The sequence below is a fragment of the Dysidea avara genome, chromosome 4, assembly GCF_963678975.1.
Source record: "Dysidea avara chromosome 4, odDysAvar1.4, whole genome shotgun sequence".
NCBI lineage: Eukaryota > Metazoa > Porifera > Demospongiae > Dictyoceratida > Dysideidae > Dysidea > Dysidea avara.
Window position 1 is genome coordinate 41654433 of NC_089275.1, and position 26054 is coordinate 41680486.

A 26054-nucleotide genomic window follows, 5' to 3' on the forward strand; every position below is an offset into this window, starting at 1 on the left:
ATATTTTGTAACACTCTACTAGGACTTTTTAAATCACCAAGGGCACTACTACTATGTCTAGCTATTCAACTTTTCCCATAAGTAGTTTAACCTGTTGCCATATTTATGCACTAGATCTGAAATACAGGGAGACCCAGCATGTGTGGCTGTAGAATTTCAAGGGGGTCTGCATGGAGGTTAAGATTTTTGCAATATAGATGCTTGAAGATGGCTTATATATATGATGCTGAAACATAAAGAGGCTAAAACTCTCAATGCCACCAATTCCGCAGCTTCTCCCAATATTTCTGGTGCCAAGATCCCCCAGTCTCTTCTTAAAATTGTCTTTGATTTTATTGTCTTGCATACCTCTGTGAATGTTAATAAAGTTGGCAAATATGTACATAACCAGCAATTGCACAATTTATATCATGCATTAAAAATGGCATAGTGGCAATAGTGGGAGACTTAGTACACAGAGTTGTTTAGTGATGTGTAGTGTTTTACTACAATAACGTTTATAGCTATATCTAAACAAGGATGAAGGCAAATTAACGATCTAACTTACATAAATTGCAAATGCATGTATTGTATTTTTATTTTTAAGAGTTTCAGAATTTAGGTTTCATCAGGTAGGCCCATTGGCTGTCTTATAATTGCATGTCATAGAAGCTGCAAACAATGCTCATTCTGATTCCTGTATATAGGGGAAAATCTCTCCATTATAGTGTCACAAATTTGTGTAGATGTACATACATGCATAGATTACCTAATCAGCTACGCCATTAGTGAAAAACATACATACAATTATTATTTTGTTATAAACATGAATGTAACCTTTTGTTATACCAGTGTATTTGGTACCCATATAAATACCGTATCAAATTTGAGTATGTATGTGTATAATAGTGTCAATTATAGCATGACTTACCAGCTCTCAAAGCCACTGTTGTGTCAATGATCACACATGTGAACATGACATGATTGTAATTAACAGCATTGACTACTGTAGTTCAACCAATGGACAATCTTAATTACACTTCTCCTCCTTCCTGTTTTACTGCACCCTTACCTACATTACAGTAACTTAGTTATAAACTTCACTGAGTAACGATAGCAAATATGATAAATTGCACAAACTACATAAATAGTAAGACCAACATTTTCAGTGAGAGTTTTCTTAATGCATGCATCCATTCACTATAAATTCTTTATTGCCAGGTAAATCAACAGCCTGCAGGCAGTACTTATCAGGCTTCCTGTTTAGTATAAAAGGCAGCAGTCTTACTGTAGTGGTATTTCAACTGAACTCTTTCTGTGAGTTGATATGTGCGCAAAGAAGATGAAGTTTTACAAGCAGATATTCATATTTGGTGTTCTTGTTTCTGCTATTGAAACAGTAAGTGTGTATGTATGCTTACAGCTTATTATATTAGTAGTGATTTGCTTAGACTCTGAGTGATAAATGGAGTGCCTGCTCTAAAACTTGTGGTGTGGGAGTCAAGGAAAGGATTATCCCTTGCCAGTAAGCTTACTGTATTATTATCTTCAACCACACATGCATAATGCAAGCAGTGTGTTATAGTGTATAGATACTTCAATACACAATTTTACCCTTAGAAACGTTGATTGTGATGGAGAACAAAAAGAATACAGAATTTGCAATGTGACGGTAGGTGCATGTATAGTACATTTAAAGTACATGTTTACACACAAGGTAATATTTATGACTGAATAGTGTGTATGGATTTTGCTATGACCTATATAGTCATGTATACATGTGTAACAAAGCTGACCTAACTTTAGCAGCAGCAGCACCTGACTTTATTGAGTTTACTGTTGTTGTACATGTAAAACATTAATTAATGTAGTCACCTGATGATGTAACATAGTCATCTGATGTTGTAATATAGTCACCTGATGTTCTAGTATAAAAGGTGTATGTTGTTTTAAATCACCGGAGTCTTAAATCATTGAGTCTTGAGTAGTTCTGTCACTATAAGCTCTGCAGGCGAGTTTTGGGGCTTACTGGGCAGACAAAAACCCTTACACATGTGTAGCAATTTACATGCCTATTGTTTTCCTAATGTGTGGGCAATGTCAGTGAATTATCTAAAATGATGGTGCCTTTCCATAGTGATAATCTGACCATTGTGTTAGAACTACAAGGAAAATGACATTACTTTAGTGCAGTTACTGTATAATATTTTCATTCCATGCAGGTGGTTGAATAGACAATATTCTGCTTGACAAGAACAAGTAACATTCCAGGATGCTTTTTCAATAGCCTTATAGACTCATTTGCATATAAAATAGCTATAATATTATATTGTTGCTATTGAATGATTTGTACTCACAGAAGTGTCCAGATAATGACAGTAATCTTTATCAGTGGGTTGTTGGAACTAACTCCACTCCTTGCAGTCAAACTTGTGGAAGAGGTAGCTAAATAACTCATTATTTGAGTGTTGAATTTAAATTGACTGATTTTAGGAACACAAAGATCAGAAATATACTGCCAACAAATAGACACTCAGATGAGGGTTCCACATTCTCAATGTAATGGTCTGTCAATGGAAGGATTAGAACCTGTTACCCAGTTTTGTGATCAACAACCTTGTCCACCAGAGTGAGTCCAATCTCAGTTTTTTGTCCATTAAATAAATCTATAATAAATAAAAAAGGCTACTTTAGTTTATATAGCTATAAGAGTGCAGGATTTAAAAGTGTGTGACTACTGTTGAAAATAATTGTATAATCAAAATTGGCATCCAAGGGCTGCACCAATTTTATAGTATCAGTGTAGGTAGCTACCGGGCCTATAGCTACTGCCCGGCACTGTTTTATGAGGTATCCAAGAATACTCAGTTATTTCACTTGAAAGCATCAAGTGAAATGCTAATAGTAACAGGAAAAATTACTCTTCTGTACTACCAATATTTCTCTGTTGGTAAAAATGCAATCCTAATCGATATAGCTACTCAAATTTACCAGTCAATAACTCTTATTATTATTGGGGGTACAGGTAAGAAGGCAAACGCCTACATGTGAAAACCTGATCTAAACATACAAAAATCACTATGTTACAATATCATATTGGTAGTCAAAAATAGGGCCATCAACTAAACATGTCAATCAATCAACATTAATTGCAGTATCTGAGAGACCATTCCGGTCATTATTGACTCTACATCGATAGAAAGAGGTGGTGCGGTAGACATGTAGCATGTGGTTTGAATATTTTGAAACAATGACCTCTAGTGATCATGATGGAGGATGACCAAAAGGTAATAGTGACGTAGGATCCATGTTCAACAAATTGTGAACCAATTTATAAGTGTAAATTAAATCACCTCTAATATATCAATATCTATGGGATGGTACATAATCTGTCAAAATATGGTAAGTTTTTGATTCCTCTCTCTAGCTTAGTGGTTCTTTCTTTGAATCTTTTCAATATACTCTTGGTCAAGTAAAATCAAGGGAACAAAATAATAGATGGGCACCCCCAGATCTGCCTGCGGTTATTAGTGCATCTCTGTGACATTTTTCCCATTTCTTATTAATTAAAAGCAAATGGATATTAGCTCACATGGTACTTTTGCCATTAGCAAATTTAGTGGATTTTAGTATGATGCAAAAAATGTCACAAAAGAGATATCCCCAAGTTGTTCTATGTATTACTTCAATGTATAGTCACAACAGATGGCGATAAGTAGTACATATTGATAATTGAATTGTACATATCAAAAAAAGAAATATTCACATCTAGATGGCAAGTTTCTGATTGGTCACCTTGTTCAAAGAGTTGTGGTGAAGGACACAAGAGGAGGAATGTTACTTGTGCACACGTGTACCGTCTTGAACTAGCTCCAGTCCCAACTCCAGGGGAGTGTGACAACATAGTAAAACCAGTAACACAACAAACATGTAACAGTCACCCTTGTCATAATCATTGGGACAGTGGACAATGGAGTATAGTAAGTTAGACATGACCATAACACATATAATTTTACTGTGTTTAGTGCTCTTCTGGCTGTGGAAATGGAACTCAAACGAGGAACATTACTTGTATGGATGCTCACAGAAGAGAGATACATAAACACAGTTGTAGTTTATTGAAGAAACCTGCTGTTGAGCGTTCTTGTACTGGACACTCATGCACCTATAAATGGATTACATCTGATTGGAGCAATGTAAATTACCAGTTATATGTGCATGATGTGACTGGACTAGTTTGTAAAAGTTAGGAATGTGGGCCCACTTTCACGACTCATAACTTTTTAAAGTTATCATGCTATGACCCATAAAAAAATATTAAAATTTTAATTGGCTTTGTAACACAAGTTACAGGATGCAGATACTCTCTTCCAGCACTGAGATAAAGCCTGTTGCTGTATGTAGTGTAGTTTGTGCCAGAATGTCAGTTTTTGCAGAGTCAGCTACATATTTGATTGTAGACAAAATGTGAACATACACTTACCTAAAAAACATTTGTATACTCCGGGCAGATCCAAGTGAGTTCAAAAGACCCCCTTTTGAGATGACTCCTTAATTAATACTTAAAGTACTTCCCTGTGGCTCTAAATTGAAAGTTGGTGCAGCCAAAACCAGTTTATACATGAAGAGAATACTTATTTAGATGTAATGCTTAAATCACTCATTTTAACCTCTCCCTTTTGCAAATCCACCTGAAACTGCTCCTCCAACACCTTTGTACATATTAAACCCTGGAGACGAAAGGTGGATTGTCCAGACTCTTGAAAGGGGGTTCCACTCTGAGGCTTCTTCAACCGGATCTGTGAAAACCCAACATGCACAATCGCGTTACAGTATAAAGCATTGAATATAATGTATGCATACATTATATGATCCATTGTCATCAGTATTCCTTGCAAAGAATATCCTATTTATGTTTGGACATTTTTCTAGCGCTAGACCACAGATATGCAGTAGATGACATGTATATATAAATCTATAGCCAATTCTTTCCACTACGGTGCATTAATTTTGCTCCATATCAGCTGTTCTATTAGAGTACATCAAACCATTTGTATCACTTAGTTAGCATATATTAAATACCACTTTCACACCTTAGAAGAGAAGGTGTATAAATGTCATGATAAAAAAAGTATTGCTATGAGTGCTCAGAAATGCGTTAACAAGAAGCAAGGTAGTATGCCAAAATGTAACCTTCCTAGGAGGGAGTATATTTATGAAATATTACTCCAATGCATTCCAGGCATCCCCAGAGGTCATCAGATTTCTTTGATGGAACTTTATTATTTCCAGTGGTAACACTTAACAAGATTGATAGTGGGTTTTAGTTTTTGTGACTAATGTGAAAGTAGTTTACTGTTTTGTTGAATGTAGAAGGTCACAGGTTAGTTTATAATGCTGATAATAGACAGACACCTGGCATGATGCCATGTATAACACATAGCGTGGTGCTTAATGGATTTAGCTATTAGGCCACTCCACTGAAGTAAATTCTCTGTTTGCTGACCACTGGATATATCTGGTTACTGTCAGTGCTAAAATGTTCCCTTATCTGTATTCTTCCATTGTTTTCTTGCATACTGTACATGTAGGCTCAGTAGAAGCACCTCACATGTCAGTGCATGGTACAAATTCACATTTGTGTTATTCCTGCAATTTAATTAAGTGATAGTACAAGTTTAAGCATGTAAAAAGCTGCCAATCTCATAACAGAACAATGGAAATGGACCTTCTTACGGTATGCAAATACAAGTAAATTTACTGTGACTAATTATGTGCCCACAATCAAAGCTCTCAGCATGTTTGTGTTGTTACACCATGTTTGGCCCTGTTGTTATGTTATCCATGATTGAAATCATTACCAATATATAATACACTCATGAAGCTTGCATGCCTGCAGTTTTACATAGGTAAGTCACCCAAGTGAAATATAGCTATTAACATGGGTATTTGTGATTTACCTTAATATATATGTCACTCTCACACTTGCCTCATGCTTGTGCATATGCATCAGGCAAATCACTCGTCCCCATGTTAGAAATATTATAATTGTGCTAATGCAACATTCAGTTTAATATCATACCAATGTATTTGACTCTGACCTGCCTTTTTCCAAGAGTTCATAATACTAACATTATGACAGAAGAACTCTTGCTATTCATTGCCTTCAATTCATTAAAGCAATCATTTACGTATATTCTTTCTATAGTGCTCTATGAGATGTGGCAATGGCGTTCAAATCAGGAATGTAAAGTGTGCTGAAGATGGGAGAATAGTTGAGGACAGAATGTGTTTTGAAAATAGTGGATATGACAAGCCAGTGGAACAAAGAAATTGCAGTGGAGTACACTGCAGTGGAAAATGGATTGTACAAGAATGGAATGCAGTGGTGTGTCATTTTTAGTTGTGATACTGTATTTATCCAGTGTTTCTACAATTGTAGTGTGAAGCACCCTATTGCTATATGAAAGGAAATCAATACAGAAATGTATATTGTATTCATGATGGGAAAATATCCCATCATGATGATGATGAGATAAAGTGTGATCCCTCAACTAAGCCATCACATGTTCAGAGCTGTTACAAGACTTCAGAGTGCAACCCAAAATGGGTTGCATTGCCATGGAGTGAAGTAAGTGCAGACACAGACACAGATAAAGTATAAAGTCTTGTTTTGTTTTGTTATTTTAGTGCAACAAAGATTGTAAGAGTAAAAGAATGATCAAATGCAAAATGGGAACTGCAACTGTAGATGATGATAGATGCTTGGATGTTAAGCCTGTCTCAATAAGGATGTGTGGTCCAGAATGTCCATACTTAATATGCTTGAAGGAGTTTTGTCATCTAGACAACTTAGGAAGTTGTGAAAAGAAATGTTGTGAGTATAGTGCAACTGTACTACCTGGATTCGTTGGCCCTTTGCTACGTTACCGACTGGTTGAGAAGTCATGCTGTGAGATGTGTAAGACTGAACCATAATCCTACATTATACTGCTATACTTTCCGCTGCTCAATATTTTTGCAATCATAGGACTGTGAACTATAGGACTGCATCTTGTATAGACATATGCATATTCTGTAATCACACACATAATTATATGAATTATGTATGTACTTAAATCAAGCTTTCTTAAAATGCTAATAGCTATCTTACATTATAAAAGTTTGGTGATTAAAAATTGTTATCCATTTCAGCTGATGATCATGAGTTAGTCTCTTAGGCTGCACTAGTAATGTCATCATTATAACTCTCTTCAAAATATGAACATATGAATCAATGTCTGACTTGGTATGAGCACTTCTTAGGGTACTCAGGGGCGGATCCAGGAGTTGGCAAGGGGAGGGGCACAAACAGGCCAAGTTGTAGATGGTTGGGGATCGAGAGCCAGATTCTCTTGTTAGTTGCTGCATTTTAAGCAGCAAATAATCGCCTCTGTGTCTCACTGTTGATTTCGCCAATTTGGTCTCTTGAGGTGGTTGTGAAGTCTTAAAAGCTGTTTAAAGGCTCTGAATGTCTTCAGCAGCAGCAGCAGCAGCAGCAGCAGCAGCAGCAGCAGCAGCAGCAGCAGCAGCAGCAGCAGCAGCAGCAGCAGCAGCAGCAGCAGCAGCAGCAGCAGCAGCAGCAGCAGCAGCAGCAGCAGCAGCAGCAGCAGCAGCAGCAGCAGCAGCAGCAGCAGCAGCAGCAGCAGCAGCAGCAGCAGCAGCAGCAGCAGCAGCAGCAGCAGCAGCAGCAGCAGCAGCAGCAGCAGCAGCAGCAGCAGCAGCAGCAGCAGCAGCAGCAGCAGCAGCAGCAGCAGCAGCAGCAGCAGCAGCAGCAGCAGCAGCAGCAGCAGCAGCAGCAGCAGCAGCAGCAGCAGCAGCAGCAGCAGCACGATAATTATTTTTAGTGGCGCTTAGTACGTGCGAAGGTGCTGGATGACAATTTCAAAGCTATTTTGGCTTTGGTTCACTTTGGTTTCAAGTGGATTTGTAATAAATGTTAAAATGTGCATAATATTATTTTCATGAGTTTATAAACTGATCTTGGACTGACATAAAGTTTAGTAGCTAGCTAGTTTAATCCATAGGCGGCGGAAAGGGGGGGGGGGGGGGGGGGGGGGGCTAGGGGGCTAAAGCCCCCCCCTCGGTCTGCTGAGGGGGGCTTAGCCCCCCCTCAAAATGATATCACACCGAAATTATCTTCTTGGAGTGGAGCTGAAAACCGTGATAAAGATCGAGATACTCTAATAGAGCAGTCACTCTAATAAAGTAGTCAGTGTGTAGCAAGCTATGTAAGGATTTTTATGTAGTTTATCAGCTAGAAATAGTAGCTGGTGAGGTGGAAAGCTCTTGTGAGTTGGTTGTGACCTTTTTTTTTTTTTTTTTTTGGTCTCACCTTACCAAACTATAGAAATAAGTCTGGGTCAGCCCAGCCCCCCCTCATATCAACTACTTCCTCCGCCGCTGGTTTAATCCCAAGTATGGCTGGCTCCACCACAAGGTGAGGGGAGGGGGAATTTGCCCCAAATGTCCCATCCTGGATTCGCCATTGGTACTAGGATTCTCTTTACTATGAACTGATCACAACATCGAATTCACGATCTGCAGAATTGTCTTACAAATACCTAACTGTACTGTAAAAACCAGGGGCGGATCCAGGAGTCAGCAGGGGGAGGGGCACAAACAGGCTAAGTTGTTGGTGGTTGGGGCTCGGGTTGGGGAGATCCAGATTCTCTTGCTAGGTGAAGCAGCAAATAATCACCTCTTAGTAGTCTCACTGATGATTTTTGCCGTTTTGGCCTTTGAAGATGGTTGTGAAGTCTTAAAAGCTGTTAAAAGGCCCCAAATGTCTTTAACAACAGCAACACGATTATTAATTTTAGAGGCGCTTAGTACGCACGAGCTGGGTAACAATTTAACAGTTAGTTTGACATTGGTTTCAGGTGAAATTGTAATAAGCGCTAGTAAAATGTGCATATTTCCATGAGGTGGATAGCTAAACTGATCTTGGCCTGACATAAAGGTTAGTGTTTTAATCACAAGTATGGCTGGCTCTTCCACAAGGTGAGGGGGGGGGCATTTTCCCCAAATGCCCCATCCTGGATCCACCATTGAACACTGTGAAACAAGAGGAAAATAAGATGGTATATCTAATGGCTTAAACTATACAAATAATCTCAGAATAATCTTGCATTATGCTAACTATCTTATACTTTAGTATAAACCCCATCTTATAGCTATTATTGGAAACAGATTATACTTTAGTTTAATATACATTCTTTGTATGGCTTTGTTTACTTAACTATGTGATAACTTTTTAGCTTCACCATCTCATTATTCATGGACTTTTGTTTATACAGACAGCACGTGACTTAAGATTTTTTTTTTTACTATATCTACAATAAGTGCACTTCTATTAATCACTATATAGCTAGCTAGCTTTGTTGCGATAATTTCATATGCACACATTTTCATACGGCAAAGTATATAATACCAGAAAAATTAATTATTCCAGATTTTCTTGCACAGTTAGCACACCTGCAAAAGCTTGTAGTAATGCTTGTTTAAAATTGAAGGGGTCAGTGGTGTGCACATGCGCATGCGCATCAGATGGAATTAAGTCGCCATCTTTGTCGCTATTGTTGTATCAGAGGTTGTAAATGTGAGTGATAATGACGGTGTATCTCGCGGAGAGAGTGTGCGCGATCGACGCCATCGTCCAATGAGCCATGTTCGCACGGTGATAGTTATGGACCAACTGTACATACTACTGATGCACCTATCAATGTATTGCCCCACCGCCCCCCCCCCCCTCGGGCGTAAGTGGGGCTTTACAGGGGGGAATTGACACGAAACTGCTGCCCCACTATGGGGCATTTGACGATCGTTCAGTAAGTGCCCAAATATTTTTTGTTGTAACTTCCTTCGCTATGTCAAATCCCTAGTTAATCCCGCGTTGCAACTGGGGCCAACGGTGGGGATTTGACACGATAGGTTTGCCCTACTATAGGGCATTTGACATTCGGCTGTGTCAAATCCCCACTATAGCCCCATATATGCCCGAGGGGGGGTAGTGGGGCAATACATTGATAGGTGCATGAGTGGTGAAGTGAGTGGCGTGGTGGATAATTCCTACGATGGCAGTGATCAAAAACATCTCTAGATGAGTAAGTATTTAACTAAAACGATAGCTTGTATGATAGGTTTAGCCGTATTAAATTGTTTATTGTGTATATTGTGTATATTGTATGACAGTTTATTGCTGGTGTATATTGTATGACAATGGCCTGCAAATGATTCAACTTTAATTTGGTGTTGCTGTGTACGTATTACATGTTTTATAACTTATTATCTCAGCTTATGGTGGACGACAAGTGGACACAGTTCATCAGCCATCAACGGTAAGAGTATGCGTGGTCTGCTCTTATGATTTTGTATATCATCTCTTCAGACGTACAGTTTCTTTTCGGACCTCTTAGTTCTCCAGTTTGTCAGTGTACGACATCTGCAGTGTTAATTTCCTTCAATGGCAGCTGCTTCCTTTGAAGAATCTGGTAGCGACCATATGTGGACAGTTTCGTTCTTTTTTCACGGAGTTATTCAACCTCATCTTCTAATTACTTGCAGCTGTAAGTGCAGTAAGCCTGATAGTGTTTTTATTCATTTTCTTTTCAAAAGGGTAGGAATTACAGACTTAGTCTCAGCTCTAAGAGATTCTTATTGCTAACATCTGTAAGTAAGTACACTGAGAGTGTCCAGTATGCAATTTATATTTACCTTCGCCGTTTAGGTTTGTGGAAACTGGTCTCATTTCTTCTGGGAACCGGTCTTATTTCCTCATGTTTTCCACTGCTTTGTATCAATAGCTGACGGCTGCTACCTCATGTATATCTGGCACTGTAAATGAGTTGAGTGCTTTCAAAAACCTGTCCATCTTGGTTGTCCTTATTTCACTGACCATGCTCGTATTGCTAACAAAAGTAAGTTCACTGAGAGTATGCAAATTATAGTATATTTAGCCTTGTTTCAACTGTACTTAGTGATTAAAAGATTCTTAGACTTGGTTATCAGTGTATCAGAAGCTTCTTGTGAGCTTACGTAACAGACATAAAAATGGCCACATGGTAGGAGTATTGTTGTGAGTTTTTGAGTATGGGTGAATGTCAGGCGAAACAGTTATATCTCAGCCAAGAGTGAATATATCAAACTCTAACTAGTAGGTATGCTTATACATAGAGCTTGGCGATATACCAGTATTGTTAGTAATCTGATATTTAAGTCATATCGATTTTGATACTGCCTGTTTTTTTTAATACCGCCATACCTTCTGGGCACTATGGCCTCCCTGTGGGCTTGTTTCATCCCATGTTTAGAAGGTAACCAGACATGTGACAATATTATTTGTAGGCAGGTGTTGATGTAGTCAGCTAACCAAACAATTTGTTTGTGGTAATTTGTACCTGGGGTTTGCTGAGCTACCATGGGTATTTGGTGCTTTTGTTGTGGTAAATGGCAGTTACTTTAATACTAATGGCTTTTACATTAATTCTGTGATATTTAGTAATACTGTGATACTAATTAAGGTATACTGTTTGCTATTTTTCAATACCGCCCAGCACCACTTATACATTAGCCAAAGAATAGCGATTTAACATTAATCAATACTTGAATGTACTTATTTTAACACTTGATAACCATACCTGCTAGTTACAGCTTGATATCATTGTTCTTGGCTGAGATATGACTGTTCAAAAATCTTTGTCTGATATTAGCCCAACAAAGTCACATACTAAGTGGCCGTTTTATGTTTGGTTAGACTCACTGATAACAACTGTAAGTACACCAAGTAATCCAGAATATGAATTATGTTTGCCTCCATTTAGGGTTGTGAGACGTGGTCTTATCAGACTTGTCTTAGTTCTACATGGATTGTCAGTCTCAGACTTGGTCTCAGTTTTAAAAGATTGTTACAAACTGTAAGTGCAATGATTGTTCAGTATATGCATTGTATTACCATCTTTAATAGAGTTGTGGGACCTAGCCGCCATTCTACATGGTAATACTAAGTTTCCAGACAAGGTCTCGGTTTATGAGATTCTTATTGTTACAAACTGTAAGTCCAACGATTGTCCAGAATACACATTATATTTACCATCTTTGTATTAGAGCTGTGGGACTGTTCTACCAGACAACTAACAGATTGTCACAGAGTTCTACATAGTGATGATAATACAGGTAATTTGTAATGGAACTTGTGAATTGTATTTACTGTCTTACCTGCTGCAGTTGGATAAAGACTGATAAATGACGAAATTGATTTGATACTGTCATGGCCAGCCAAGGAGACATTGATTTACTAGCTGTACCTATTGTGGTTTTAACATATTTACATAATTAAATTCATTACAAATATAATTATAGAAATTATTTAATTAAGGTAGCCGCAGATTATGGGAAAGTAAAAAGTACAGTAGTATAGTAGCCAATATATGGTTGAAATAGGTTTAGTATAGTCTGATAATACACTGCACTATACTAGTGATTTAATCTCTAATATATGACTGTCTTAAATGTATTCAATAAGCTTGTTATAGTAATGTCCTAATCTAATAATATATGTTGTACTATTTCATTCCAATACTAACATAATAAGACTGTTACAGACCTTATTATTCTGAGCTTTTTTCACAGTGGAAAACTGAAGTGTCCATAATGGACCGGCACCACTGGTGATAATGCCATGATGGTGCCTCAGTGTAGCTATCCGCAGTTGGGACATTTTGGTGTCCAGGCGGACACTTCAGTTTTTATGCATCTATCAATGTCATGCCTCCACCCCCGGGTAGGGTGGGGGAATAAAGGAGATTCGACAAAGTCTATAGCTAGTGTCAAATTCCCTACTGGGGCTAAGAAGCTTGTCAAAACCCCACTATGTCCCCACCTCAAGAGAGGGGTTTCTATAGGAGATTTGATTTACCTATTACAGTACTTTTTGGTTCAGCAAACTGCCGACATCAAAAGCCCAAGGGGTGGGGCAAGTATAGATGTCAAATCCCTAGTAGGGTGTACGCACAGTAAAAACAAACTAGTGAAGGTCACTACTAATTTCTGTCACAATACTCACTATTTTTGTATAGTGACGTTCACTACTTTTGTAGTGACCCTCACTACAAAATCAGTAGTGAACATCACTACACAAAAATAGTGAGTATTGTGGCAGACATTAGTAGTGACGTTCACTACATTTAGTAGTGACGTTCACTAGTTTGTTTTTACTGTGCATGGAGACCCCCGGTGGGGCTTGACATTGATAGGTGTATTAGCTACAGTGCCACGGGTTGGCAAATTTGTAGCTATCTTCAGTCCTTTAAAAACATTTGTATAATATTTCACGGACCGAGGTGAGTAGCCGATAGTATCTACTGATCAAGGATACCTCAACAGTCCGACGGCCGGGCCCCGAGTCTATTTTAGTCTCAATTTTAGTACTAGATGAGTAAAAAATTGAAAATTTTAAAATAGGAATAAGGATCGCTGAAAAAACCACGAAACAAAAAAGAATCGCTGGGGTGGTAATGTAAACCACAAATCCCTATTTTGACTCGTTTCAAAATGACAGAGTATGTCACTAAAGGTTTATGACAGAGAGTCAAAATAGGGATTTGTGGTTTACATTACCACCCCAGCGGTCCCTTCTTGTTTTGTGGCTTTTTTCAGCGATCCCTATTCCTATTTTAAAATTTTTATTCCTCTAGTTTGTGTACTTTTTATTAATCCATTAATGGATTATGGATTTCTTTTATTGATAATGAAGACTGTTGTGAATAGTGTAATTTTGCATTCTGCATAGTAATGCATCAACATTTCAGTTACAGTCAGACTCTGGCTTTTATCCGATGCACATTGTCTTTTTCTCTACTTCGGTCAGCTACAATGTGCATACGTGGAAGTAGGTCCATCTCGCATCGCTCCTCTGATGCCTCTCCTGAGATGGGCCGCATTGATGAGCACAGGGACTTTTAAACTTTCAGCAATCTGGTCCTTTTTATTCAGTTGTCCAGCACGTGCTTTCTTTGTGCTGGGGGTGGTAGGCAAGGGCAGTCCATCCAGCCCGGGGAAAAAAAAAGAAGAAAAAATACATTTCAGAACACACATGAAACTGATCAAATTGTAATCTGCATACAGAATGAGAGTCTCCTAATATGAGCTAGAATTCACATTTGGTACCTTTAATAGCTGTCAAATTCAGTACAAGGATCATTGTTATACACCTGACTGCATTATTAGAGTATTTACGTGACTGCTCTATTAGAGTACTTATTATAAATCTGGATAACCCGCCCACATACAATAATCACGGAGCGAAAAAAACAACCTTGCAACAAAGTCTTCAGCACAGATTAAGCTTCCTGGCCTATACTGAGAATAAAGACAGATTCTATTAGCCACAAGCAGCGCACACCAAAAACTTAATTCTGAGCGCGATCTTGTATGGCTTCTCGAGCGTAATGGTGTTTTGGCAAGAAGAAATGGCCAGGTTTGGGCTGTTTCCATCCGAAAACGAAACCAAAAATAGGTCATGGACACGAGGAAGGACTCGGTAAAAGCATGACTATATAGATTTTAGCACGAAAAAGTGGATAACTTTTGCTGTACATGAGTGAAACAAAAATAATATTATGAATAATCATGAACCACGATAGTGGGTTCATAATAGGGATTGCAAAAGAATTTTTGAAAATCCTAATAGAGCAGTCACCTTAGAAAGCAGACTCGAGCATAAAACAACACTCAGATGGCTTATTATCAAACACTGAACTCAGACAAATGGTGATATAGCAGTAAAAATGGTCTAGACGAAATTTGGAAACATTCAAAAATTGCAAATTTTATGCGAATTGTTCATATTATTATGAACCACGATAGTGGGTTCATAATAGGGATCGCCCATGTTTTTTGCAAAAATCCTAATAGAATGCACACCTAAAAACCACCTTGAAAAGCATTCTTCAACTCAAAACAACCCTCTGGTGGTTCTTTGCAATGAGTATAGGTCCACTAGTAAGTATCAAGTTAAAAGGAAACAGTATGTGTATTTCAGACAAAACTGAAATATGCCCGTTTGTTTCATCATGAACCACGATAGTGGGTTCATAATAGGGATCGCCTCGGGGATCGCCCATGTTTTTTTGCAAAAACTCTAATAGAACGCACGCCTAAAAACCACCTTAGAAAGCACCCTTCAACTCAAAACAACTCTCTGGTTGTTATTTGCAATTAGTATTGGTCCACTAGTAAGTATCAAGTGAAAAAGAAACAGTATGTGTATTTGGGACAAAACTGAAATTTGCCGTTTTGTTCATTATTCATAATATGTGACTGTCTCTGGGAAAACCGGTCTTATCGCCCATTTAAAAGTATCGAGAAACGTCGGTTTTAAATATTCTGTGTGTTGTAGCTGGCCAATGGTGGTAGCTACGCATACCAAATTTTCACACGTTTCACAACAATTTCTTACCTTCATGATCATCCACTGAAGAAGTAGTCAACAGCTAAGTTTCCCGCCATTTTAGATAGTTTTTAAACCGAGGTTGTCTGTATCAGGCGAGCTCCAGAAGGGTGGGAGGCGAGCTCCAGAAGCGCCTGTCCAGAAGGGTGGGAGGCGAGCTCCAGAAGGGTGGGAGGCGAGCTCCAGAAGGGTGGGAGGCGAGCTCCAGAAGGGTGGGAGGCGAGCTCCAGAAGGGTGGGAGGCGAGCTCCAGAAGGGTGGGAGGCGGGCCCTAGAAGGCGGGCAAGATGGTGTTCAAAAATTGAAAAGAGACGTGCTGGAATGAATTAGGCCAAGTTATAGGCCATTCAGGGCTCAGAACTGGCTAAAATGAAAGGAAATTTACAGCACAGGTCATTGTCCAACACCACAGAGCTGTACAGCCACACACAGCCATCTCCTGGTTGGCCAGGGCTCCGTCAAGACCCCAGACCACTCGTACGGCTCACCACTGTGCTCTAGAAAAGCAGCCAGCAAAAGCAGACCACTTTACTCTGGTCGACTGTGGCAGTGAAACTTGATAGTGCATTCATTAAGCTTTGTGTTTGTGTGAAAAAATCAAACTTCCTGTCTTGGGCGATAAGAACGGTTTTCGTAGATCCAGTCACATATGTGACCGGATTTGACAAAACCAGGCTTCCACACACATCCAATTGCAAATTTACAACTTTGAAGGACCATAATTCAGTATGAAAGTGAGCTATCAGTTTCAAATTTGGACTTGTTATTACATAAAGCAATGAAAGCATTGTGTGAAAATTGTAGGAAATAGCATACTGCGTTGTCAAGTTACTAGCAATTAAAGTCAAAGAATTGGATGTGTGTGGAAGCCTGGTTTTGTCAAATCCGGTCACATATTATTTTATTTCACTCATGTACAGCAAGTTATCCACTTTTTTGTGCTAAAAACTATATAGCCATGCTTACTGAGTCCTTCTGCATGTCCATGACCTATTAATAAGCCTATATTCCACAGATCGCTAACCACCCTACACCTCGAAAATTTTCTAAGTTCTCTTCACCATTACACTATTGGCAGCAGCTCCGTATACTAAAGAAGCCGTATAACAATAAAATTACAGGTTTATTACAACCCTACAACTTAAAAATATTTTGTGGTCTAACCACATATCATCAACAACCCTCCCGTATGGTATCCATATCAAACCAACTTACAGGGTGTGAAGCCTGACGTCTTATATGGGAGGATTGTGTGCTACTGTACTTATGTCACTGTAACTAGCTATGATCACATGCTAACCAGACTTTGCTGACTATACCTATGGTGTTCCACTTTGTGACACACTGTTGCTAGCAGGCTACACCTAGGCTTTCCAGGGCTAGAGCCCAGTCTAAGTCCTGGCAATCGGAACTCAACATGCCAGTTTAAAGTACTCCTGCATGCATGGGTAATGACTGCCAAATCCCTGGTAATCATGTAAGACCGGCTACGCCACTGGCCACATTGTAATTTGTACATACAGACACTGGCATAGGAAGACTTTTTTTCGGCCAAGCCTAGCCATCTCCTATTTAGCTTGATTAATACCAACTCACATGGTTGCTGCTGAATTCAGCCTTGTTCATACGTGCATTTATACAAAGGTGTTGCAAAGCGTCATCGCTACAATAATAGCACTACACTAACAGCTACAATGTATAGCTATCTCTTCACTACCTATTCTGCTAGACAACTCTACACCTATAATGCACGTGCTTGATGTATGCATCATTATATCACATGAAAATTTATCTTCTCTTTTGAAAAAAAATTGGACTCTACAGGAATTATAACACTAACAGTTAGCAACCATTCTTATAACTTGTATCATAGAGTTTCATTCTTGTCCTTCTGTTAGAATAATCACCTAAGACATCTTGTTCTTCTTCAAGTCTCCTGTGCTGTCATCAACACTGTCTCCTGTATGATAGGTGCACAATCAGTAATTCTTCTGACAGGTAGGTAGCTCATATAGCAGTGTGTTTTCAGCAATGGCACCAAGTGTGATGATGATGACTCAAATACTGAGTATAGACTAGGAATTAATGTATCCTGCCTTATATTTTGTGTGTGTACAAATCAAGATGAAAATACAGTCTTTATCATAGATTACAAAATTAATATTGCATTAAGATATCTAATGAGTTAGCCTTTTAAACTAAGGAATCTCTGTTAGCTTACTACACTATAATGTGTCAGTTAACTTATAATCTGTAAATAGATTTGGAATAAAGTACACAACTAGATATATTAAAAATTTCGCTGGGATGGTAATGTAAACCACAAATCCCTATTTTGACTCTCTATAAATACAAAATTAATAATGCGTTAGGATATCTAGTTATTGAGTTAACCTTTTAAACTGAGGAATCTCTGTTACACTGTAGCTTTAATGTGCCAACATTAAAGCTACAGTGTAACAGAGATTCCTCAGTTTAAAAGGTTAACTCAATAACTAGATATCCTAACGCATTATTAATTTTGTATTTATAGAGAGTCAAAATAGGGATTTGTGGTTTACATTACCACCCCAGCGATCCCCTCTTGTTTCGTGGCTTTTTTCAGCGATCCCTATTTCTTATTTTAATTTTTAATATGTCTAGTTTGTGTACTTTTTTCCAAATCCATTTATGGATTATAAGTTAATTGGCCCAATTAACTTATAATCCATAAATGGATTTGGAAAAAAGTACACAAACTAGACATATTAAAAATTAAAATAAGAAATAGGGATCGCTGAAAAAAGCCACGAAACAAGAGGGGATCGCTGGGGTGGTAATGTAAACCACAAATCCCTATTTTGACTCTCTATAAATGCTCCATTTGAGTATAAAGAGTCAAAATAGGGATCTCTACACAGCTAAGATCTGGGTGGGGATGAAAATTAGCTATAAAGATCGATATACTCTAATAGAACAGTCACCATTATTATTTTATTATTATTAGCGCTTTACAGTGACCAGCACTGAAGGTCTGACAACAGCATGTGCTGCAGCCTTAGGATTACCTAACCTATCTTCAAGGACTTAGACCTAGTGACTTGACTTACTGATAAGGTGTAACAGAAAAGGGGTAAAATACTCTAATACAACAGTCACTCAAATACTCTAACAAAACAATCACTCAAATACTCTAATCATTCAAGGTTAAAGCTTTCAAACAATTATGACCAAGCTGAACCTCTTCTATAATGTGCTTATCTGAACACTGTGCTATACCTATTTTTCAGATATGTAGTCATGGCTAAAATCATTAGATTAGCTACTAGCTATTATTAGTGAAGTGTAGACAAACCAAATTATTAATTTGTAGCTCCTTAATGAATTGTACTGATGTAGCTGAAGAGGTCTGTGTTTTATATAGCTGCTAGGCAACAAATAGTAATTACTGCTTAGTATACCTGAGAAATGCTTGTGTGCATGTAATGCTCTTGATGTTCAGTTAAATGTTTAGTTATTGGGATAGTGCTTGCCAGCTAACTATATAGCAAGGAAGTTCACAATAAAAACTATCTGCATGAGTATATTTGCACAGTCCTAGCTCTTTCACTGATGTGCAGGGGTGTATATGGGCAGGCATGCATGCATGGGGTTCTGGAAACTGCCCTCTGAAAATGCAAGCTAAAATAACTGTAATAATATTGATAAAGGACTACCCATACAATAAGAAATCATGAATCAATGTAATTTTGAAGTATTTTAATGTTTAAAATGTGTCAGTGGTGGGGGCTATGCTCCAAGACCCCTGCACTTATGAATCACCACATAGGAATAACACCAAATATGTGAACCACCTTGGAAATATGCCTTGTGTATTTAGCTATGTATTTGCATGTGCACTGTAAACCTACTTAGTCTCTGTCCTAAGAAACTACAACATTGTACAGTACAGCCAAGAAGTCACATGTGACCTAGATATCTCATTTCACTTAAGTGTGACACAAAGGAATAATAGCTATTGACTGAGTAGAGGAGTACTGAGCAAAACACTGATAAGTAGATAGTAAATGGATAACTTCAAGTGTTGATTATTTCAATGTATATAAGAAATGTATCTAGTTCAAGCTGTTAAAATTAACCCAAGCATGTGCAGTTGCTGCACATACTGAAGTTGAGATTAAAATATAACTTCAAATTATACGGTATATCAGATTTAAAGGGATTATAGTCAGAATTATACACTTACAACTGCTCTTTGGAGTCATTAGCATGTAGGCCAGTTGGGAGAAGTCAAATATTAAAGTGTTGTCAGCGGCTGGGGGCTGCACCCCCAGACTCCCGCTGCCATAAATGCCTACCATGTCAAAGTTGAAACCCCTTGACAAATCCTGGTTACAGGCCTGTTGTTCCTTCCTTTGTAAGTTGCAAAAATAACTGAAACATAAAGTTTGTGCTGACTTGATAGCACTGCTGACACGTGAGCTGACACTGTTTCAAGATAGCTTTTACTGAGCCTATCAGTATGCAAGAATAACCGGAAAAAATGGAAGAATACGGAACAATGGAATATTTAGAGCTGGCATTAACCAGATGCGGGCGGTGGACGGGAAACAGAGAATTTATTTGGAGTGGCCTTATGAACCCACTATCGTGGTTCATGATAATAAAAATAATCTGTGTCACAGCCTACGAGGCTGAAGTAGAGACTCTACTTCAGCCTCCTTGCACAGCTAAGACTCAGGACCTTACTGTAACATTGAGCTGGCATTGATTTAGCCTCTTACAGGCCTGTCTGTGGTTTGCCCTCTCTATGACCTCAAACCAAATCAGTGCACGTGATCAGAATCTCCTTTGTGCAGCGAATTTTTTTTTGGGCCCACTTTGACTTTTCATGTTTTGTGAACTTACCGTTTTCATTTGTTTTACGGAGTCACATTTGGTTGAATCTCATGTTCATGGCATGATATAGCCAGTGTATTCCTCGTCTTCTCAATTGATATAATTGTGAACTCTACAGACAATTACGTAGGTGAACATTTCCTTCCTCAGCAAGGCACGTCTTCTCGCAACACATGGCGGGGCCGGATGACTGAGGCCAGACTAGCGGGGAGTGAAGGAATGGAGGCTACTCGTAAGAACGGTGTCACAAAATTAATAGTGAACCTTGTGAAATTGAATATAGTATATGTGGTGTGACAGTTTAAACTGCAATTGCACGCCTGCCAACCCTCACTGATTTACCGTGAGACTCACGATTTCACTACCAAACTCAAGGTCTCACAAGCAGTAGCCCTAAACTCACGGATTTTTAGTTCAGCCTAATTCTCATGGATCATCACCGTAAAACTCACGATTTCCTTCACTTTCAAGCTCAGGCCAAAGTCAAAGCTCTCAGAATGCCCTTTACCTGGCTTTTTCAAGTTCTCAGGGGATTTCCCCAGGTACGTAATTGTGGTACAACTAAGCAAGATCACGTGATTTTAAAGGCGGGCATTGTGGCGTGGATTCGCCTTCGGCCTTCTATTTAATACCAATACATTGGAGAGTATTTGGAGCAAGATCTGGAGTTGATTTCAAGCGATCAGAACTCTGATCAGAATACAGTACCAACTCTGAAGCGCTTGGTTTGCACGTCACACAAGGGACCCCACACAAGAGCACCTGCTTTCTTGGGTTTGTAGCCGATACAAATGGTATGTTCTATGTGTTTGGAATATTTTATTTGCTTTCAGTTTCTAGGATGAAATTGACACATCTCTAATTCATCACTTGATATTATAAACACCTAGTGGTTTATAAAGAACGTTCCATATTCCGGTCATGTGTTACAACTTCACAGCAATAAAAGAGTAACTGTTTCAACACAGTGACTTCCGAGTAAGTACATTTATCTGGTGAAATAAGACTCATGCACACATTTACTGCAGGTCTAGCTATTCCACGCATAGATTAGTGATGCACAACATGTTTTAAATCCTATATTGATGCCCATATGAAGATGGGCATGTGTATATGTGTCGTATGGTAAAGGTGGCCTACCTGCTCATTGTGTGGGTATGGGGGCTGTTGCAACTTGCTGTGTCTGCCTATAATAATGTGCAGATACAGCAGTCCATTCTGGATGTCAAGACTGAGTCTCAAGGTTTTTCTGTTTCCTAGGTTGGCAGGCCTGCAATTGTTCACTCTCATGCTCTAAGACTACATGAGTGGGCTTCTCATATAAATAGCATTGTTATAAAGCTTCCAGGACACTAAATTTTTTAAAGCGAAACTTATCAAACTGTTCTCAAAAAGTCAAAGAATCTGCATATTTTACAATTGTCCGTCCCATTTTAGAATACGCATCTGTTGTTTGGGACCCTTACCAGCAAGTACATATCAACTCATTGGAAAAAATACAGAGGAGAAGTGCAAGATGGGTATGTAACAACTATAGCACATATAGTAGTGTAATTACTATGATAGAATCTCTAAATTGGGTCACTCTAAGAGAACGCCGTAAGATTGCTAGAGTATCCTTCTTTCATGATATTGTACACAAAGCTAGTGTAAATATACCACCACATTTTCTGAGAACAACTAGATATTCGCCACCACCATCCACTTCATTCATTTTATCCACCCAAGTGCAAACACCACAGCATATCAAAATAGCTACTTCCCAAGAACTATCATTGATTGGAACTCATTATCAACCTCATTAATTGAAATTACTGATAAGAAATTATTTCTAGATAACATTTGTAGCTAACTAATCATTAAATAGCTAATTGTACATATGTCCCCCCCCCCTGTAATTCACCCCTCTCTGTAATTTTTCTCCCCTGGACATGATCAGTAAACACTGCCTGCCCAGTGTTTACTGATCATGTCCAGGGGAGAAAAGATGAGTATCTGGCTTGTACGTGGATGTCTTAAGTTTGTGACTACCAACTGGGTTAATGGGAATCAGCGTTGAAACCGGGTCACTACTGCTGACCCGGATGACCCACTGACCCGGATTTGACCCGGATGTGACCCGGATTAAATTAAGCCGAGGCGCGCGATAAGAGCTATGTTTCGGGTATTCTCGAGCGACTTAGGCGGCGAGACTACGTTTTGAGCGTTCGATTCGTGTTGAGTAAACGAGTAGTTATGTGATAACTAAGCTGGTAAGTTTATAATTTAAAATCAGTCAGTGGGTTTGGTTCCACTTAGCTACTGTGAGTTTACAGACAGCAATTGGGTGTGGCTTCGTACATACTTAGTATTGCAATTTCCCAATATATTAAAATGGGTGTGGCTCACAAAAGTACTTATCCTGCTGCAAGACTAGACCTAGACTATATACAACTCATACATTAATCGATTAGTGGGCGTGGCCCCACGTAAGCTTGCAGACAGAAACGGACACAGTTTCATGCTACAGACTGTACTTACTAATAAATGAGCGTATGTTTGTAACGCGATAATTGGGCGTGGCTCACGAAAGAGCTACGCGACTAGCGTTTATAGGTTCCACGTCGTCAAACGATCAATTTCGTTTCTCACGTGATCCAATCCGGGTCAGACCCGGATAATTTATAAACCGGGTCAGACCTGGATGACCCGGAGAAAATGTGACCCGGTTGACCCGACCCGGTTTCAACGCTGATGGGAATGGAAGTACTTTCACTTTTGCATGAGAAACTTTGATAAAATCAAAACTAATAATGACTGCCTGCCAACCTGCATAATTGCCTCTATGATCTATGTTGAAAGTCTTTAAAATAGAAGTCTATTTCAAGGTGTAGTAGCAACGGGGAAGTAAAGTGCTTATCAGAATAGCCTTACAAGATACTCTAATAGAGAGCCATTTTACTCTGATAATTAAACAAGTCTGAAATTTTTGTCAACTTGCCAGGTCACTGCTAGAGGGATAAAAACTTCATGAAACATAATATGTGACTGTCTTTGGGAAAACCGGTCTTAGCTATCACCCATTTAAAAGTATCGAGAAACGTCGGTTTTAAATATTCAGTGTGTTGTAGCTGGCCAATGATGGTAGCTACGCATCTCGCTACGCATACCAAATTTTCACACGTTTCACAACAATGTCTTACCTTCCTGATCATCCAGTGAAGAAGTAGTCAACAGCTAAGTTTCCCGCCATTTTAGACAGTTTATAAACCGAGCTCGAGCCGGTTGTCTGTATCAGGCGAGCTCCAGAAGGTGGGAGGCGGGGGCTTAGGCCATGTTATAGGCCATTCAGGGTTCACAACTGGCTAAAGTGAAAGGAAATTTACAGCACAGGACATTGTCCAACACCACGGAGCTGTACAGCCACACACAGCCATCACCTGGTTGGCCATGCAGGGCTCCATCAAGACCCCAGACCACTCGTACGGCTCGCCACTGTGCTCTAAAAAAGCAGCCAGCAAAAGCAGACCACTTTACTCTGGTCGACTGTGGCAGTGAAACTTGATAGTGCATTCATTAAGCTTTGTGTTAGTGTGAAAAAATCAAACTTCCGGCTGCCTTGGGCGATAAGAACGGTTTTCGTAGATCCAGTCACATATTAATTTAATTGTGGTCACCTGCCTATTTTGATGGAGGAAGGGTACAATGGTGGACTCAACACTACTTTCATAGGTTCGATATTGCTGTAGTCTACCAATACATCCACTGTGCATCTATGTATACTGGTAGCAATATGGGTAATCCTATGTCTATCCCTTATATCACATACTGAATGTTAAGAGGTCATATCACGATTTTACTCATTGTATGTCTTGTCCACTATTAGTGTCAGTTGGTATTGACAAGAAGATCTAGAGTTGTATATAGTGACATTAGCAATGTGGAAATGGATTTGTCTGTTTGCTGATCATTCCTCAGATAAAAATTTGCATATTATTAAAAGTGAATTTAAGCTTTACTTGTGGTGGCTATAGATGAAAAGTTCTACATTATTTACCCTCCATTAATCGTTTGTGAAGCAAAATTTATTTCCTGGTAATTGTTCATACAAATGTTTTTGAATTTACTATTTTAATAATTATAGCTATAGGTGCACCCAATAATCATATCAGCTGTTGAAAATAGTCTATGCTGGCTTTAATTTGTTTGTATCAGGTTGAAAAATGTAGTGAACAAGCAGCAGATACAGCTGTACAAGTTTCTGTAGAGGTATATACATGAGCCTGAGGCTTAATTTGATGCAACATGGGAAAACTCACCGTGTTCATATATGGTAAGGATTAACAGACCAAGAACTTTCTTGATTTTATGGGTGGTGGTGCATGGCCATTCTTAGTTGATGCAGTAATTTGTCTAATTCCATTACATAATGTAGGGTGTGCAAAATTTCTTTAATACACATTTCACTTTTCTTTTTATGACAGACGTGCATATAAGCATTGCATGACTTGCCCCTCTATGTGGACATGACAAGTATGTGAATACAGCAAAAACATCAAGTGGCTTCCTTTAATATAGTCGAGTAATGTCAGTCTCAAACTCAGCTAAGATTACCTTCATGATCCTATCGATAAGACCACGTCATTACAGTGACCATGTCAGGCAGGTCCCAAACATAGCTAAGGTGTACTTCATGACCTCATTAATAAGACCACCTCATTATAGTGACCATGTTAAGTAGGTCCCAAAACATAGCTAAGATATACTTCATGACTTCATAAATAAGTAATTATTGACACCATTCCAAAAGTGGCCACAATGTATACTACACAGATTTCAGGACTCTGTAATTCCATAAGTAAAATTAAATTTTCAGAATATTCGCACATACATCATTAAAGTAGTAATCACTGAACCATTCAGTCATGTAATTAAACTTTCCGTCAACACCAGTGAGACCAGGTACCTCTCTGCTACTGTAATAGTTTGTAGTGTGACAGATACTTACATATTCATATCCCAGGTCCAGTCTTGCCACATATATAAATCCTATACTAGAAGCTGTAGTCTATATGCACCTGTAATATGTTTTACACTGCAGGTATAGTAGTCGCAACAGTACAAATTAACAAACACACCACACACTTTGTTCCCATGTAAATGTTTCTGGCAAGTGAAATGCATTGAATTTCACAAATCAGATTTCACAGCATTCATGGTATCATTCTTATGGCAAAATATATGTGTATCTTGAGTACCATTTTACTATCCAAATAGCAAAGTGCTTAAGGAGCTACTACTATATCTGAGTATTCATTTCAGTCCTACTACTAATTAATTAAAAGCATCACTTTTTAATCAGATATTTCAATCAATGATCCCACTTCATACATGCATGCTTATTTAACGGATTTGTATATGTGTAGCACGGGTGTGAGGTTTAGCAGGATTACATTCTTGAAAAGACTTTTACAAGAAGATCTGGTAGTGAACTTTGAGGCTTCTACTGCATAGATTGAAATGTCTAATTTTGGCCAATTGCTGCTCTGGTATCTGACCATGCTGTGTACTTTACACTAAATGTAATGCAATCATACGGTACAGTAACCCTTTATAATCTGACACTCACCAAGATAGTAACCATTATATGACTGATGCAACAAACAGTGTCAAACTATAGAAGTGTTACAGAGGTGTCTGATTAGAGTAGTTTCACTGTAGCACAGCTTTGT

General features: G+C 38.7%; 1 protein-coding gene and 1 long non-coding RNA gene across 4 annotated transcripts; both read left to right on the plus strand.

Annotated features, from left to right (window-relative positions):
* The first annotated feature begins 1246 nt into the window (after nt 1-1246).
* On the plus strand, nt 1247-7131 carry LOC136252195 (ADAMTS-like protein 2). Its single transcript, XM_066044588.1, has 10 exons — nt 1247-1378; nt 1431-1504; nt 1600-1651; nt 2339-2420; nt 2473-2608; nt 3752-3959; nt 4005-4175; nt 6188-6367; nt 6422-6610; nt 6670-7131. The coding sequence occupies exons 1-10, from the start codon at nt 1307-1309 to the stop codon at nt 6955-6957; spliced, it is 1452 nt and encodes a 483-aa protein (XP_065900660.1). The 5' UTR covers nt 1247-1306; the 3' UTR covers nt 6958-7131.
* A 2437-nt stretch (nt 7132-9568) lies between these two features.
* On the plus strand, nt 9569-12381 carry LOC136254065 (uncharacterized). 3 transcript variants are annotated; one of them, XR_010700272.1, is made up of 10 exons: nt 9569-10124; nt 10315-10358; nt 10409-10586; nt 10636-10693; nt 10748-10937; nt 10998-11790; nt 11841-11933; nt 11984-12070; nt 12124-12192; nt 12244-12381. It is a non-coding gene; the product is annotated as an uncharacterized lncRNA (long non-coding RNA). The 3 variants fall into 3 exon arrangements; XR_010700273.1 differs by having other exon boundaries at nt 10636-10689; XR_010700274.1 differs by lacking the exon at nt 10998-11790.
* Nucleotides 12382-26054: the final 13673 nt, after the last annotated feature.

Bases quoted from the DNA above. Each gene is read 5' to 3' on its own strand.
- LOC136252195 (XM_066044588.1), top strand. From the start codon at position 1,307: ATGTGCGCAAAGAAGATGAAGTTTTACAAGCAGATATTCATATTTGGT. The intron at 1,505-1,599 runs GTAAGCTTACTG...TTTTACCCTTAG, and splicing joins GAAAGGATTATCCCTTGCCA to AAACGTTGATTGTGATGGAG. The intron at 4,176-6,187 runs GTAAATTACCAG...TTCTTTCTATAG, and splicing joins TTACATCTGATTGGAGCAAT to TGCTCTATGAGATGTGGCAA.